We start from the raw sequence: 18,993 nt of genomic DNA on the forward strand, positions 1-18,993 counted from the left end.
TCCAAGACTCCGGAAAGAGATATCGACAATCTGACTTCATATCCTGCTCCTAACAAATTATATGAGTCTACGTTCAGAAATAGAACCGGCTGCTATTAATATTGAAAGAGATATTACAAAATGTCTTACTTGACACGGGTTCTTTAGTTTAAATCAAATTTAACCACACAATAATCTTAGTTAACTAGTGTAACCTCCCCAGTCCCCACCCATGATGGAGTAGTTAATTGGGGAGGGGGCAATGTCCCTAATCTCCCCCCTGTTTGCACCCTTGCATGCGATTAAAAAGGCAGATACAATATTCATTAAATTCAGCGTGGCTCAAAATTCTAATTTTTTAAATAAAAAATTTCTTGAAACCTTGTACATCATTTTCTCCATCATAGTCCTGTCCAGTTTCATTCCCCTCCTCTTTTAATAAAAAAATGTAATAAAAAATCCCTTTTATATGATACAGAGAAACATTCAAACTATCATTATATCTAGAAAATCTAAATTTAATTTCAAACAAACAGATTAAAACATGCATTACTTGTAACTTAAGACACATCGTTTTGGCAGTTCGTTCATTACAGGTTTATAAACAAAACATTTTGTTTCATAGCGTGTTAAATGTAGGGAAGAATTTTTACTTTTTTATTTTAATCAACAAAGATAGTGCGACGAATGCGACAATTCTGTTAACTGTGAAACCTGAATTTTTATTAGTTTTCCTTCTGATTCCTGCAAAAAAAGAAATTTTAAAAAATTTCCTCTAAAAAAAACAATTGGCGCCAATTTATGTGAATATTTTAAAATGAATCTTCATTTTCGGCAACAAAAAAGTAGGACAAATTACGGAAGATTTTAGCAAACAAATCAGGAAAATACGATACATTAAAAAAACATGCAAAACTAACTGTAGCATGCCGCCTAGCCTCAAACCGTCCACTGTTCTAAATGTCAGCTAATAAAAATGTTGAAAAATATTTAGGAGGGGAACATTACTTGTCAAAATATATTGACAAGAGACCTGCAGACGAGGCTAACACAGGCACTGGCACTGGTGCTAAACAAAACATATATTTGTCTTGAGAAAATTCCATTTTATAACAAAATTAATTTCCAAGAAAGTTTTGTGACTTTGTCAAGAAAATCTGTGAAAAAGCATGCTCTTAAGGTGCGGGTGCTAAATAAATATGTTTTATGAAAAAAGTCTAATTTAAATTAAAGACGACGTTTGAAGTACTCAAATTTTTTCACTAAATTGACCAGAAACCTTCAGATTCAAATTCATCGCCACGAATGTCTGCCTCTAAAAAAGTAAAATTTTAATTTTATCCAAACAAAAGACGACATTTAAAACTTTCTTGAAAATTCGCGAAGATTGTCTTTTTGTTTACTTGTTGTAGTAACGTTAGAAAACCCAGTAGTAGTAAACATGGTTGCTCCTTCATAAACCGACGACGACGCTGAAATGAACAGGTTAAAATTGGGAATAGTTACTTTTTCAGGAAATATCATAAAAAAAAATTAGGTTTGATTAAGACCGGAATTGGCCAGGCGGCATCGCATCATCTTACATAGAATTAATCACAAGAAAAAACAATGAAAAACTGGTTATGATTTACCAAATTTCTGAAAATTTGTAAAAATTCTATTTTAATTTTGTTGTGCTTTTAGCTCGGTTCGTAGTACAATAAAAAGGTAAAACAAAATTTTTTGAAAATAAATCGTTCTTAAAAAGGTATCTAACTTAAACTTGAACTTTCAATCAATGCATTCCTAGTTCCTCTAAATCGATATTTTAAAAAGCAGCCATAATAATATAAGTAATTTTTAAGGTAAAAATTGATAACTCGCATGCAATGGGACAAAACAAACAATTCAATGGATAACCTATTTCAAACCGATAAAGAATCTATAAAATTCAATCAAACAGTGATCGGGTTAAAAAAATGCAATCAGATAATGATAATGAACAACATCCTCCCCCATTTGAAAAAAAATCAAGCAAACATAACTCAATTTAAAATGTGTTTTTATTCTAAAAATGTACTTTAATTGCAAAAACGCACATTGCACTTTTCAAACCCCCATGTTTCCTATCACAAAAGACCTAATTTCATAAATCCTTAAAACCACTTAATCAAGTCCTGAATTTGAACAATATGTGTAACTGCTGCTGCTATAAGATCTATGGGAACCTATTATTGAGTCAATGAAATAAACTAAGTTGGAATTATTAAAAAAAATTAGGAGTGTGAATTTTTTTAGAATTCACCCCCCCCCCCCCCAAAATCATTTAGCGAATAAAACCCTTGAAAAATTCATTTTCTGTGACATTGCAGAAAAATCTAAGTTGCCCAACCCCCTCTCCCCCTTATGATTATTTTTTTTTTCCAAAAATGCATTCCTATTTAGGTACAAACACATATATTGCAAATATCGAATCCCATTTTTCTTCAATCACAATTACTGAATTTTATTGATCCTTTAAAACAACTCAATCTTAACCTGAACCATATTTGTTGGACCTAAATTTAGATTTAGATCTAGATCGAGACCCTCCTAGTATAAAGGCAAAGTGGGTGAATAAAATACCATCTTAGGATTGCATAAGAAATCGCGTTTAAGTTAACTCTCGAAAGAAATTCGATTAAAAATCTTTTTGATAACTTTTGTTTATTTTCTGAAGAGATTATGATTTTTTCCAAAAGTTGTTACATGCCACATTATCACAATAACATTTTCTGTGTGTAATTACAACATTTTGGATCAAAAAAAGTTTTAAGCCAAAAATATTCATAAAAAAAACAGTTTTCTAGTAACACTTAGTACATACTGCATTGGATTTACGATAATAAGATCAATATGCAATAATATTATTTTAATTTCGCAATAATCATTCTCTTACAATACAAATTCACTATCAGTAATTATGCATTTTCTTTGATTCAAACATTCAATAAAACATTATTTTTCAATATAAAAATCAAGAAAACATGTTTGTGTTTCCTCTCAACCTCTCATAAAAATGAGTTTTATTAGCTCGACTTGTTTAAAAAAGCAAAACAATAAACACTTCAGGGGACACTGGACAGTAAGCTAAACTTCACGCGGCCGTCCAAGCAAAGATGGCAATGTCCGACTCACAACGGTACCCTTGAAACCTTGATTAGATCAATATTGTGCAGTAGCTTTTCTGTAAAGTCTATCTATGCTTTTCTTCGTTGGAAATGCGCAAGTCTTTTATGAAAAGAAACTTCCTCTGACAAAGCTTTTAGGGGTACATTTCTGAATCGGGCGTTGCAGTCTTTGCGTAGTGTGTTACTTGAAATTACACTTGCAGTCCCTTTAATCATCTACATTTTTCGGTATTTTTTTTTGTTTTACCTGAATACCCATAGTTCACATATTCTGGCTCTTCTACTTCGTCTTAAATAAACATCATTAAGGTTTTCTTCAAAGAAAAATTAACAGAAAATTAAACTTTTTCTAGATTGACAAAACAAAAAATTTAGATTTGATATTCTTTATTTGTGCTCATGTGTTATAAAACTATAAATAAATCCAATAATAAGTGATATTTAGTATATTGAAGCCTCGAAAAAACGCTTTTTTGCTTCAACAACACACATATTTTGTGCCAACTAATATATTAAAACTGTATTCATAATAATGGCATGGTAAACCAATTTTTAAAATAAAAACGAACCGTATGTTTAGGAAATTTGATTTTAATTAAAAAGAATTATAGCAAGCTTTCCTCGCACTAATAACTACAGGGTGTCCCACGAAAAATGACTTTAGATAGATGACTTGAAAGTCATCTTTGATCTTGGAATTTGTTTATGACATTCAGTCTTCAACCTAGTCCTGGTCTGCAATTGTGGTCTGCCTTTTTTGTGCTGTCAATATTACCGGAGATATTAAGAATTTAGATCAGATTTAAATTTTGTTAAATAAAACAAAAAATGGCAAAATCTGACCAAAATTCTTCATATCTTGAAATATATTGAAAAAAAACAAAAAAGGCAGACCACATTTTAGAAATGCCAGGACAAAGGTACTTCGTGAATATTATCTCTAGAATTTTACATCTAAAATTAGGTTGACAAATAAAAGTAAAAAATAATATCAAAATCCAAGACGATGTTCCAGTCGTCATACTACGGTCATGTTTCGTGGGACACCCTGAATGCTAGAAAATGTAGAACATTTACCTCCACTGTAAACTTCTAGGGTCTGACAAGCTGTAAAACTTGGCAAATTAGAAATAACACTCATTCCAGCGTTGGAAAATTCCTAAACGAAACTTTTATAAATTGAAATACTTTTGTTCAATTTGAGAGAATAAGAATGAGATTTTTTAATTGGGTTAAGCTGCTTAGTTTACCCCAATCAACATGGGCACAGCGAGTAACTTCGTTTAAAACTTTGTTACAGATTACTCCACGCTCTTTAGAACTCTGCCTTATCATGGCCTACATAGTTTCATGATCGTTCGTTCATCGTTTGTGAACGACCATTTTCATTCGTTTTTTTACAGTTCAAAAAATTTATTTTGTGTGTTCTTAAAATGTTCGTCCATTTTCAATCTATTACTTTCGTTTTCTCAGTAAACGATCGTTCATCCTAATAGTTCATTCAATAAAATTGTTCGTTCATGAAAAAAAACTATTGTTTTTTTAAAAAAAGATCGTTGTTGTCAAAACTGTTGGAAAATTCATGGGCTCAGTAAAACCCGATCGTTTTTTATTGCATGAAAGACCGATTTTTTAACAAACTTTTTAAAAACAAGAGGGGTTTTCAAGTTCGTTCGTTTTTAAAAACGATAGTTTTTTCATTGCTTTGAACGATCCAAGTCAGTCATTTTTTTCTTAACAACATCATCGTTAACTGAAAATTTCGTTCGATATCCCCATATCTACCCTTTACAGTATAAAAATTGATACTTACATCTAGAAATTTAGCTAGGACTGGACACTTATTTCTTAATTCCCAATTTTGTGAACTATAATAATTCGTTCTTTGGGACTTCATAGTCTCCCTAATATCTCCAATCACCTTTTTTGATACCTAAAATAATTCTTCTAAACATTTTAAAATAATTTTAACTTCAAAATTTTTTTAATCATACAGGGTTACCCACAAAAAATGAGACTTCAGAGACAACTGTACGGAATTCATACTGTCTGTTTCCTGATACTTATGATTCTCTGCAACTATGAACCCTGATATTTATGATTCTCTGGAACTATGAACCCTGACATTTATGATTCTCTGCAACTATGAACCCTGATATTTATGATTCTCTGGAACTATGAACCCTGATATTTATGATTCTCTGGAACTATGAACCCTGATATTTATGATTCTCTGGAACTATGAACCCTGACATTTATGATTCTCTGGAACTATGAACCCTGATATTCATGATACTCTGCAACTAAATAGACCATTAAATGACCACATTTAATGCAAAAGACATAATATAAACTTGGGATCGTCATATTTTAAGAGTTTCAAGTCGACTTTACAGTTTCATACTTTTTGGGTAACCCCGTAGGACATAACTTTGCAGTATTTGGGCCAGGTAGATTCTCTAAATACCCGTTTGGTATGTTAACTGTGTAAATGCAGTAAACGGAGTATATTGAAATAAACAGTTAGAAAGAGCAGAACTAATCAAGATTCAACTTAATGGGACTGTAAGCGTAATTTCCATGCAAAGATAGCCAAGCCGATTTACAACGGTACCCATAAAAATATGACTCTAACAATGTGTATTTGTGTGCATCTCTCAATTGTTTCTTATAAAAGTAAGATATCCTCGAACCCTGAACCAAAGCACTGCAGTTTAAAACATGAATGTTTAACCTTATTCGGATTTCCCAGTAGTTCTACAGATTTATCCACCATAGACAGACCACACAAAGATCCTAAACGTTTGTTTGTAATATTGGCATTTGTAAAATATGTGAAAGTTAAAGGGAGTGACCGGCAATGTCTGGTGGTTGAACTGAGAATGCAGTAAATTGTGAACATATTTTTTAGGATTCATTTGAGACTAACAAAACGTTTCCACGATGTATAATTACTAAGTTTGAGTGCAAAGTCGACATTCGAAATCATAAATTTGGGTGGGTTCGTTTTCAGAATCGTTTTTTTTTAAATTATTAAATAACGACAATAACAAATGTAAACAAAATTCCACATAAACTAATTAGTTGTTTAGGAACAGGTTGAGAAAATAATAATCAACTCTTATCATAGAAAATAAGTAATCTTATTCAATTATTAGTTTCTATAATCTCTCATTATTCACACAGATTTTCTGCAGATTATCTAGAATTTTTATTGAAGCCTAAAATATTTGTCCGCAATACTACAAATTCAGTTGAACCACCATACATTGCCGGTCACTCCCTTTAATAAAATCTTCCCTCGTTAAGGGTTTAAAAGACAGTGAACAGTTTATAAATTAGTTTATTTATTTCTATTAACTTTAAAAAGATGATGCACCCATTAGTTTTACTGTTTTACAGAAGATAGGTGTTTTATTACATTGCTATCCTCATTGTAAATTCAGTCACAAAATTCAGTAAAACAAAACTACCTGCCAACGGAGAAATCATAGGTTAATAATTTGTGTGTGCGATTATCTTTTTATTCTTTATTTTAGCTCTATAGGCATTTATGCATTTATGCCCTTATAAATAATTCTTGCTGATTTTTAAAGTTTTTTTCTCTCATTTTTCTTTTATTGAATATATAATCATCAAGTTCGCTATCTTAGCTAAAATAAAAGGGCGACCAAGCCACTTTGTAAATTCATAAATCCATAATTTTTGCCGTTTTATTAAAATCTTATCTCTAGTTCTTCTAATTATAATTTAATGTATATGATTCCTTGTGTTTAATAAAGTATTTGAGAAGAAGAAATCTTTTTATTCTTACCTTTGTCCGTTTGCAAATTTAGAACCACGGTAGACCCAGGAGAAGTCTAAAAATAAAAATAAACTTTTAAAAAAAGCTATTTCTCAATATATTTCTTGATCACTCATGAATAAAAAGTGAGTTATCTCTTTAGAAAAAGCTATTTCTCAATATATATCTTGATCACTTATGAATAAAAAGTGAGTCATCTCTTTAAAAAAGGCTATTTCTCAATATATTTCTTGATCACTCATGAATAAAAAGTGAGTCATCTCTTTAAAAAAAGCTATTTCTCAATATATATCTTGATCACTCATGAATAAAAAGTGAGTCATCTCTTTAGAAAAAGCTATTTCTCAATATATTTCTTGATCACTCATGAATAAAAAGTGAGTCATCTCTTTAGAAAAAGCTATTTCTCAATATATATCTTGATCACTCATGAATAAAAAGTGAGTCATCTCTTTAGAAAAAGCTATTTCTCAATATATATCTTGATCACTTATGAATAAAAATAAGCATGTTTCAATATTTAAATCAAAAATACAAATACAACTTCCTTCTATTTTCTTAATTAAAAATACCAATAATCCTCCTATTTTCTGAATAAAAATAAGCATGTTTCAATATTTAAATCAAAAATACAAATACAACTTCCTCCTATTTTCTCAATTAAAAATACCAATAATCCTCCTATTTTCTGAATCAAAATAAGCATAATGCTTTAATATTTAAAATAAAAACTACAAATATAACTTCCTCCTATTTTCTCAATTAAAAATACCAATAATCCTCCTGTTTTCTGAATCAAAATAAGCATAATACTTTAATATTTAAAATAAAAACTACAAATATAACTTCCTCCTATTTTCTCAATTAAAAATACCAATAATCCTCCTATTTTCTGAATCAAAATAAGCACAATGCTTTAATATTTAAATCAAAAATACAAATACAACTTCCTCCTATCTTCTCAATTAAAAATACGCAAAACTCTTTAATTTTCGCAATCATGTACACAATCATGTACACAGCAAAAAGTGCACTTTCTATCTATAAACATCCAGTCCCAGGAACTGTAATGATATTTTAATTTTATATTTGGTAAATATTGAGCCATAAATTGAGCATATTTAATAGAAATAGTTTTTACATCCATTTTTCAAGGGCTTTCTAAAATTGTAATAAAAAGTTCATGGACTATTTTTGATTATTTTTAAACACTGATCTGCATCCCTATGTATCAAAATTAAAATTTGAAAAAAGTGTTCATTAATAAAGTTGAAAAAATTACGAAGCTAAGGCTCTCCAAGGAAAACTGTTTTTAGGTTAGGGGGGAGTGATGGGATTAAAGCGGTTTTCCAAACCCCAAACATTGTTACTAAATATGTGTGAAGAGTTGTCAATAACGGATCCCACCTAGAGATGCCAAAAAACGTATTATCATGTTATATGGAGAAGATATTTGGCAAATTTAAAATAAGTAGCAAAAAACTTACATAAACCTTTCAATACGTTGGCATAACATTTCAATCAGGAACAAATAGGATAATTTTTATATAAAAAATATTCATTATGAAACAATTAAAGAGCCAAAATATATTGAAAATTTTAACACCAAAATCAACCACGACCTCTTCTATATTATTTATGAATTAGTCTAAGAACATGAGAAGCCTAGCGGTGACATTTTGAACTTTAATCTGAAAAGTTCCGTACAGTTGCAGCCTTCAATTTCCTTATCACTATAGATAAACAGAATAGTTGTTCTTATCTCTCAGGTATTCAAATACACAAAACACGCATACATATTACATATTGAACATTAAAAAATTCTGTTTTAAAGGGATAACCGGAAATGTAAGGTAGTTAAACTTATAATTTAGTATTGTGAAGAACTTTCTTTGGAATAATTTGAGACATACAAAACGTTTTAAAAACCGGCTATGTAAGGTATTTAAACTGAGTATGCAGTGTTGTGGAAAAATTCTTTTGGATTCATTTTTGACATATAAACCGTTTCCACGATGTATACTTACTGAGTTAGAGCGCAAAGTCGACGTTCAAAATCATAAATTTGGGTGGGTACGTTTTCAGAATCGGTCTTTTTTAAATTATTAAATACCAACCACGAAAAATAATATAACAAAAATTCTGCAGTAACCTATTTAATTTTTTAGGATCAGAAAATAAAAATTAAAACTTGAAATAGAAAATAAGTAATCTTTTTTAGTTTTTTTTTTTTTTTTAGATGTCCTATTGTTCACAAACGTTTTCTATAGATTTCCTGATATTTTTATTGAAAAGATGACATTTGAAAAATGTTAAGAAATCTGCGAACAAATTTGTAAAGAATAAGAATAATGATGAAAAAGCAAAAAACTTGATCCTCCTAACATTGATTTATTTACAAATTGAGAAAAATGTTCCTAATCATTTGTTTATTTTAGTGCAGAATTTGTTATACAATTTTCGTCATCGTTATATAATAATTTAATAAAAACCAATTCTCAAAACGTAGCCACCCAAATAGATGATTTTGACCGTTGACTTTGTGCTCAAACTTAGTAATAATACATCATTAAAAACCTTTTATATGTCTCAAATAAATCTTAAAAAATTTCTCCGCGATACTACATTCTCAGTTCAACTACCTTAAATTGCTGGTCACTCCCTTTAATTTAGATCTTTTTAATTTAGTAATTTCAAAATAATGATATTTCTCAGAACATTCGGAGATAACTTTATATTCTAACAAATTGAATGCGTTTAAAAAAATGTTAAATAATAAACATTGGTGATATGAAACCAACCTATAACACACGAAGTAAAGTTTTTTTGTTAAGAGAAGATTTTAACTACGCACACTCAAAACTGTATTTCTTTTTAATTTTTTAATTCAAAAAACTACATTTTCTTATCTTGAATAAAAAGACCAACCTCTGAAGTGCTTAATGAGACCTCCACGGGGTTCTCAAGACAAAAGTTTACTCCCATTTCATGAGAGTCAGTCAGAGTTTCATTCCCATCAGTCATATAGGTAACAATCTATGATTGAAATTAAAGAAATTCAAATGAAAAAGGTGATTGTAATCACAGAACCAAATTGGAAGAAAAAACAGTCAAAAATAAAATTTTAAGCATATTTTTCCTTTTTCATTTCCAATCAAAACCAGGACAGTGAGATTAAAAAAAATTTCGTTGTAATTTCGGAAAGAGATATAATTTGTAAGTATACCATCCTATTTCTGTTTGCAAATTAATCCGAAACTTACTGTAGAGAGAAAAAACAGATGAACGAAATGAAATTTCAAATAGAAAAAAATTCTGATATTTGCTAATGTGAAACAATAGGCTACTAAAGGAAGGGTCCCTTAAAATGAGGCTTATAGTTCTTAATAGTTAAAAAAATTAATTATTGATTTCATTTTTGTTATAATATACCTTAACCGTAGGGAATGCTTTGTGGCTCTGAGCCTCAACTTCTATTTCAGCTTTCTTTATAATTGAGTCAGGATTCTCAGTTAGTCCCTCAATACTAGATAATATACTTTCTTTATAATCGAGTCAGGATTCTCAGTTAGTCCCTCAATACTATTTATAATAGAGTCAGGATTCTCAGTTAGTCCCTCAATTCTATATAATATACTTTCTTTATAATAGACTCAGGATTCTCAGTAAGTCCCTCAATACTGGATAATATACTTTCTTTTTAATAGAGTCAGGATTCTCAGTTAGTCTCTCGTTACTAGATAATATACTTTCTTTATAATAGACTCAGGATTCTCAGTTAGTCTCTCGTTACTAGATAATATACTTTCTTTATAATCGACTCAGGATTCTCAGTTAGTCCCTCAATACTAGATAATATACTGTCTTTATAATAGAGTCAGGATTCTCAGTTAGTCCCTCAATACTAGATAATATACTTTCTTTATAATAGACTCAGGATTCTCAGTTCAAAAATGAAAATTCTTAAAACTTTTCTTACAATCAGTAAGACTTTCTATTGGAATGAAAATCCGCGAACAAAAATTGCTTAATTACTTCAATTCAGTTCTACCATCCAGCAGATCACTTCTGTCATCTTCTCCCTGGAGGGCAATTGTTTGACTTCCAACACTAAAAAAGAGATTTTAGATATTCGTCTAGTTTTCAATGTGTGTTTTTTTAAATCCAAATTAAGCTTTATGAAAAATTTCAGAAACATTTTCAAAAATAGTGTTAAATACTTTAATTAAATACTTTAATTAAACCTCCGAAAGAAATTAATTATTCAAGCTGAAAACTTTTGAATCGTAATAACGAAATTATTTTTTTTAAAATTATTTTTAGATTAAATTTTTTTAACAAAATTTCAAAAGAGCAGTGATTTTTTTTCAACGACCGTTGTATCTTCTTTTTATCGGATCATACATCTGTTTTCTGTTCTTTTCTTTTAGATTTACGCATTCTAATCTCTTAAAGGAAAAATGCATTTTGACACATATTTCTATAACATACTATTTTTTAATTTGATATATTGGCGCCAGAAATATCAAATTAAGTATAATAAAAAGTTACTATTTGTGAGTAGATATCAGATGTATTTGCAGTTTTCAGTAATGTCTGACTCAACAATTGTTGAAGGTTAGCTTCAAACACAATTTCCTCAATATTCTTACAGGTTGGAAAAATAAAAGTCAATGCACTAAGCGGGGTCTGAAAATTCTGAGGATATCCATTGTCAGAATTCCGCCAAAATAACTAAATAAACTCATTTTCTTCATGCATTAAATACTTTCTCAAAGATATAAAGATATGAGTAACCGTCTCAACTAAACCTCGCATTCATCAAACCCTCAGATGTGTACAAGTTATTGGAAATAGGTTTATCTTCTCATAATTATAAAGCATTCGATTAGTTTCCAACTCTGTATTCATGATATATAATAAAGCTCTTCACATAAATATTTATAATATATATGTTAACTGTAGCTGATCAAACGGCTGAACCATATTGGCTAAAATTTTGTTCAGGAATTCCTTGGCGTATCCGGGGGTAACAGCGGCTAAAAAATCGCGGTTTTTCTCAAAATTCAAATTTAGTTTTTAAAATTAAAACTTTTTTTCAAAAGTTTTTCTAAAATTCCAAGGGCAACGCCGAGAAGTTGAGCTTTTGATAAATTTTTAAAAAAATCGTTTTTAGAAAAATGTGAATTCAGAATTACCAAAGAACTTCTCCTCCGGAAATGACATAATGTTTAAGTTCTCGTTCAATTCCCTAAATAGTAAATATACAAATATTTAAATTTAAAAAATAAAATCCTTAAATTTAACTAACCATGCAACCAAAGCACGCAATAAGCAAATAAATCAAAATTTCCAATTGTACTAAAGTNACTTTATTTTTGTTTTCCAAGAAAAAAGTTGCACAACGTTTTAATATCATTTTTAATGTTTCTCGTAAAAATGCCCAAAACGTGGAAAATTTTAAATTCAAAATTTGGTAAAAAAAAAATCCTTTTCTAGAAATAAAAAATTGAAATCTAAAAAAAGAAATCGATTCTTCTCTTTATGTTTAATCTTTACAACCTGATGTTACAGACCATTCCTATTTCAAAATATGAATTCTGGTAGATCTAATAGTCATACAATAAGAAAAAAGATGCACTTGCTTTAATAAACTTTATAATATCTTAAAATATTACCTTATTCCCAGCTACATAAACAGTAAATGTATTGAATTCAGTACAATTCAGCTTGCTTCTACAAAATAAAAATTGTTATATATTTATGATTTTATAAATCATTTATTATACAATATATTAAATGTATTTTAACGATTCCAATTTTTATTCTTGATGTTTACAAATAATTTAAATTAAGTATAAAAAATATACTATATATTTCACCCAAAGAGAAATAAGTACCCTAATTTCTGTCTGATTTGGAATAAACTATGCATACCATATACTATAGCGAACATTCTTAAATGTTAAATTTAAAAAATGAAAACATTAGTTCCATTGTTTTTTGATTCTCACTGTATATACCCTTGCTTGTTGTTGATTGAAAGTGAAAGGCTTCCCTCTGTTTGTTCCAAGGTAACATCATGCCTCTCAGTTGGTACAGCCATGCTGGATCCCTGTACAATGTACAGTGTACAGTTAGTATATACAGAGGAATCCTGTACTTTGTACAATTAGTGTATATATATAGTGGATCCTTTATGGTGTACATTTAGTATTTATATGGATCCCTTCCTTTCCACTGTACAGCGTACAGTTATTATTTATACAGAGGTTAGTAAATATAGAGGACCCCTGTACAGTGCACAGTTATTAGTTATAATAGTTACAACATAAAGAGGATCCCTGCACGGTATACAGTTAGTATATATTAGAGGATAGAGGATCCCTATGGTCTGTACAGTTATATATAACGGATCTCTGTGGCCTGTACAGTGTACAGTTAGTATATAGAGGATAGAGGATCAAATTGTACATTGTAGAGTTAGTATATAGAGAATAGAGGATCCCTCTGTACAATGTAATTGTACAGTTAGTATATAGAGGATCAGTGTTCGATAAGGTGTCCGCTGTCCATTGGCCAATTTTTGAAAATACATGCAATGTACAACGCGAGTTCTATTCTAAATTTTTAGTTCAAAACTATAGGATATAATCGATTGGCAAACAGTTCAAATTTTTTGTTCTTCTTGAACTTATCATATCAAATTCGTATCTTGGTAATTGTCCAGAAAAACTAAATCTTCTAAAATTTAGAAAAGTTAAAAAAAATTGACCAGGGTATGTTTGAACAAAAAAACTTAGAAAAAAACGTTCTTTCCTTTCTTGATCCTAACTCGTATATTTTATTTTATTTTTAGAATTTCAAACGTAAACTAGTTTTCTGATTGAACACAAACAAATTAATATATATATATATTGAATTTGATGACTTTTTTGGCCTTCTAAAGCTGACATACCTCTGCTATCTGGACATCAGCAGCTGTAACTTTAACACTTAGCTTCTTCACATCCTTCGGCAGTTTTCCCAAGGATAGAGAATATCTGACATATCCTCCCTCATCCGTCCTAACCTAGATATTCAGGATTAGTATCCGTCCTAACCTAGATGTTCAGGATTTGTATCCGTCCTACCTTTATTCAGGATAAAAAAGATATCTTTTTTCTTAACTTTTTAAGAAATACGTCTAAAGAGTTCAAATTTATTAAAAATAAATCAAACTATTTATTAATCATTATTTGATTCAACACAGTGTTTTTGTCCCATAAGCTAAACATTAACAATATTGAATCATCAGAGCAGTATGAAAAAAATAGAATTATGGTGTGAATTTCCAATAAAATAGAGCAGTAAACAACTGTGACTCATTGAATTCTAATCGAAAGAATCTTTAAAGAGATTTTATATTCATCAGAAAGCAATTTTATTATATGTAAAAGAACTGAAAACTTGTCTTGAACTATGATTTTATAATCCTTACATCGCAAATCTTGAATTTTCAAACTATGAATTATTTCTACTAAATCTGAAAATCAAAATTTGACCCTTTTTTATGCCATTATTTTCAATTGCAAAGATAAAAGGAAATTAAATAAGAAAAAAACTTTAAATTTGTTCTTTTTTATTTTTATCACCTCTTGACATGAGTTTCTGTAGGTGAGGTTCTGAATGCTATTAATCTGAGAGATAAAATCATCTAAAACAAAAATAATAACCATATCTCATAAAATTTGATTTTAATTAAAATAATAAAATGAAATTTTATGCAGCTATTTTATGACAATTGTCACTTCACTGGGATTTCCAAAATTTGGTCTAATTTCTCGGACTTTTAAAGATACCGAATATTTCCTGAATTTTATTCTCATTTTAATAAATTCTTTGAAACCAAATGTAGGATGCTTTGTAATTTCTTGAATATAAAAGAAGTCATGAACATCGAATTCACTCCAGTATTGCTAAAATGTCGTCTTTCTATTCTACAGTGTTCTTGTTATCTCTCAAATCTCTGTATGATTTTACCCGAAATCTGAATCTTCCAGGATCGATTTTTATTTTGTCAAACAGACGGAGTTTAACGCAAACTTTTATTCAACTAACCTTCAGTGAATGACCAGTAGCTGTTAAAAACTGTTCGAACATCTTCAATATCTCGGAAAAGTCTGGAGCAGACAGTTAATCTCTCATTGACACGCGGGGTTCCATCATGGTTGCTCACCTACAAACAGCTGTACGGTCAATATCAGTTCGGAAATACGACGCTAGATGTCTCTATAATTAAGTTTAATTACGGGAGTCAATTATAACTACTTAATAAAAAATAAATAAAAAATGATTTTTACCCTTGAGATGGGGGCGTCAAAAGTAGATTTTTAAATAAAATAAAATGTTGTAAAGTGGTGTTTCATGTAATCTCATCAAATGAATGATTAATTACTGAATTGTATTACATGTCCAACTTATTAGAGCCCTGAACAAGTTTTGACCAACCAGCTACTTTTCATGAATACAGATTTAAGAACTTAATCGCTTAAATCTAAAAGTTTTATATATATATTCAATATATATACTATAATATATCAATATATATAAGGTTCCAACCTGTATTTCTGCGGTGTAAGGAAAACCTCCGAGGATAAACTGAGAAGAACTTGAACCAAAACTGATCAAAAACTCCTTGTTCACTAAATATGAAAAGGTTTAAAACTATCAAATCAAATTAAGTTCAAGATCTTTCGAGATGACCAAAAACGGTTTGAATTTCAAATATGTAGCTGAATACTAGAGCGCAAAATTAAAATTCGAGGAGCTACGAGGTTACAAAGTCATTCCAGAAATGTCACATAAATTATAGCTTTTTCTGTCTAATTAAACATGAATCATGATTCTATCTTTACGGAGTTTAATCTGAGCTGAAAACTTTAGAATGGGATATCATTAATTCCTATTGGTTAATTAATCTAGAGATTATTAACAAGAGGAGAACCAGAACAAGCATTATTTAATCTCGAGATTAAGAAAAAGAGTGGATCAAGTATTAATCCCGATATCCACCATTCAAAAGTTCCCAGCTCTGATGGCTCAAATTAGAAAATAAGTTTAACTTATTCTGTCAGGTTTCACTTACCCACACTAACTGAGCTTCCTACTGCTGACTCAATTGTTCCCGTTCCTTCTGAACATTATTGTAATATTATTCAATTTAAACTGTTAGTTTAGATTCAAAAAACTTCGAAACGGCTTGCGAGTTCGTTCGGACATGGTTGCCAAGCGAGAGCCTTCACGTGGTGCAACCGGCAGTGCTCCGAAGCACTGCAAAGCCTCTCATCAAACTCTTCAGTTTCAGTTTCTTCAGTTCGTTCGGACCTCAACGGTTGAACAGATTCCAAGAGACCAAAAGGCCAGAAGTAAGTTTATGGACCCGGGACCGTCAGATTATAAATGCTTTTTACTTTAAAAATCTTGTTATTTGAAAATATTGAAAAACAGCAAAATTGTTGTTTTTTTTCTTATTTTTCTCACTTACCTTCAGTAAAGTCAACATTAAAGTTGATATTAGAGGCTTGCTCTCCATTCTTAGTATCCTGCAGTTCAGCTAGGTCAGATTTACTGAATAGAAAAATTTGTCTCTTTTGTAGGAGATATCGATAAATTGGTTGGGGATAAATCTTCGTGTTTAGCTTGTTTTTTTTTTCTTTTTTCTCTCTCTGAGTCAAAATATGGCCTAGTGTAATAAGACTAAATGCTTTTTAAATTTGTTTATTCTAAAAATTTGCTTTGCCATGTCAAATTTGACCTTGACAAAAGATATATGCAAAAAATTACTAAGAAACGATCAAAATTCTCGCAAACACACAAATAAAACACAATCATTTCAAATTTTGATTTTATGAAAATGAAATCGCAAAATTTGATAATAAAGTTTTGAAATGTATGTATAGCCAAGCTGCTTAAGAGCTTGGTATATATCAAAAGTGAAATAGATAGTCGTCTTTATTATATTGATATATATGACTACGACTGTACCTGAGCTGAACTTGAACACAATCCTGATCTTCTGGAACTGTGAGAGTATAGTTGATATATTTAGTTTGTCCAGACCTAAACCTTCCATACCTAACACAAACATTTCATAATTTTCATAACTATGTCAAATTGAGAATTATGTAACATCAAGAAATAATTGTTCCATTTTTTCTCTGTTTTTCTAAAAAATATAATTTTCTTCTAGGAATAACAAATCCCTCTCACTTTTTGTATCCATCGACCACGGCAGTACAATTTCTATTTTTATTATAATTCTTATAAGTTTTATAAACTTTACCCGTTATAATTCCTATTTGCTGAGAACTGTGCTAGTATTTCTCCTTTAACAGGTGCTCCATGTGTATACTTTCCACATACTTTCCATTCAGTAAACTCCGCATCTTGAATAGGTAGATATTTATTAATTTCATCCCGGCTCACCACTTTTTTGTCCCGGCTTACCAATTGATGATCTTGGCTTACCAATAAATGATCTTGGATTACTAATTAATGTTCCCGGCTCACCCCAAACTAACCAGAGTGAGAAGCATTCTGTGTTTTTTATTTGAAATAAAACGTGTTTTGGTCTATGATTCAACAATCTTAAAACCTACATATTTGTTTATTTATACTTTTCATTCAAAACGTATATATCGACAAAAAAGTACTTAAGGAAAAAGGTTGAAAAATTATGTTTAATGGGTCAAATTGTGGCCGAAAGTCACAGCTTTCTGAAATATTGACAGAACCGTTAAATCCTCGTGGACTTACCACTTAATGCTCCCGGCTCATCACTTTATTTCCCCCGTACTAAATAATCCTGGCTTACACTTTGATGTCCCTTATTTTATCTCATTAAAATAATTAGACCTCTAACGTAGTGGTTTAAAAAGTTCAAAAAGTACGTTGAAAAAACTTGAAAAATATTAACATGTGACACAAGTTGTTACACCCAATTTTATTTTTTTCCAATTTGTTCTTTAACTTAATTATAGAAAAAAGTTAATTACTAATTTTGTTTTATTTTAACACCGACTGCCCGTTTGACCGTCCGCCACCCTACCCTATGTATAAAAAATTGTGTGAAAAATTTGTTCACAAAAATGAATTAAATACAGTTAAGAAGTTTGAGCGTTCTAGNATGGTTTAAAATATATTCACCTTGTAGAACAACTGCTGGGGGTTCAATTTTTACTTCAAACTTGGGCAGGACATATTCAGAAACCTTAAAATCAATTATTTTGTAAATTATACATTTAATAGATACACCGACGCTCAAGGTTTATCACATATTCAGAACTTTAATCCTATATTTCATTTGGCGATAACTTCGCTTCGTTAACATTACTATTAAAAAGCTTTTAGCCTATGATTCCCCCAGGGTTCCCTAAAAAAATGTCAGTAAATTTAGTCCAGCAATAGCTAACATATCTATATAATTAATATATGTTGCACATAGTCGGCAAAACGGCTGGACCGATTGGGCTGATTTTTTTGTGGACACTCATGGGAGGCATGGGGGTGTAAAAGCCTAAAAAATCCATTTAACTTCTTTTTTTTACACGGGCACCACCGGGCCCTTCAGCTAGTATGTGTAAATATATATATATATGAGCAAGAAGCTTTATTTATTAGATTTATACCTTTCTATAAATGGATAGTTACCTCAAAATTAGCTCTGAGCTTTAAAGTATCTCCGGAGTATAATTCAACCCTCCAGTCTCCGAGCAGAGGTTCATCTTGGAGTTCAAATTCCTAAAACGTGGATAAATGGACACATGGATACAAAGATACATGAATACAACGATACATATAGATACAAAGATACATGGATACATACAAACGTAGATACATGAAAACATGGATACATAAATAGATGAATATTAAATATATAGATACATACATACATATAGGTGCATGATACATGGATACATAAAAAAATGTATTCAAAGATGCATAAATAAGTGGTTAGTTGACTACATAGACAAATAAATACGTAGATACATAGATACATTGTAAGCATTGGTTCATGCA

The 18,993-nt window shown here is 30.1% G+C and overlaps 1 protein-coding gene across 2 annotated transcripts in view; it reads right to left on the reverse strand.

The window, feature by feature from the left end:
- Nucleotides 1–360: 360 nt before the first annotated feature.
- The window catches only part of LOC111710721 (alpha-1-inhibitor 3), a gene marked incomplete at its 3' end in the record, with an annotated part of 29,127 nt that continues 10,494 nt past the window's right edge, over nucleotides 361–18,993 (reverse strand). For both annotated transcript variants that reach the window (XM_023484837.1, XM_023484838.1), the window contains 22 exon segments: nucleotides 361–411; nucleotides 3,376–3,417; nucleotides 4,206–4,287; nucleotides 4,942–5,061; nucleotides 5,863–5,924; nucleotides 6,943–6,988; nucleotides 9,862–9,969; nucleotides 10,366–10,459; nucleotides 10,969–11,043; nucleotides 12,132–12,184; nucleotides 12,612–12,669; nucleotides 12,957–13,048; nucleotides 13,892–14,005; nucleotides 14,568–14,629; nucleotides 15,034–15,151; nucleotides 15,535–15,617; nucleotides 16,061–16,108; nucleotides 16,460–16,542; nucleotides 16,960–17,049; nucleotides 17,258–17,360; nucleotides 18,121–18,184; nucleotides 18,625–18,714. In XM_023484837.1, coding sequence (XP_023340605.1) covers nucleotides 361–411; nucleotides 3,376–3,417; nucleotides 4,206–4,287; nucleotides 4,942–5,061; nucleotides 5,863–5,924; nucleotides 6,943–6,988; nucleotides 9,862–9,969; nucleotides 10,366–10,459; nucleotides 10,969–11,043; nucleotides 12,132–12,184; nucleotides 12,612–12,669; nucleotides 12,957–13,048; nucleotides 13,892–14,005; nucleotides 14,568–14,629; nucleotides 15,034–15,151; nucleotides 15,535–15,617; nucleotides 16,061–16,108; nucleotides 16,460–16,542; nucleotides 16,960–17,049; nucleotides 17,258–17,360; nucleotides 18,121–18,184; nucleotides 18,625–18,714 — 1,738 coding nt within the window.

This window comes from Eurytemora carolleeae, unplaced genomic scaffold (assembly GCF_000591075.1).
Source record: "Eurytemora carolleeae unplaced genomic scaffold, Eaff_2.0 scaffold1092, whole genome shotgun sequence".
NCBI classification, from domain to species: Eukaryota; Metazoa; Arthropoda; class Copepoda; order Calanoida; family Temoridae; genus Eurytemora; species Eurytemora carolleeae.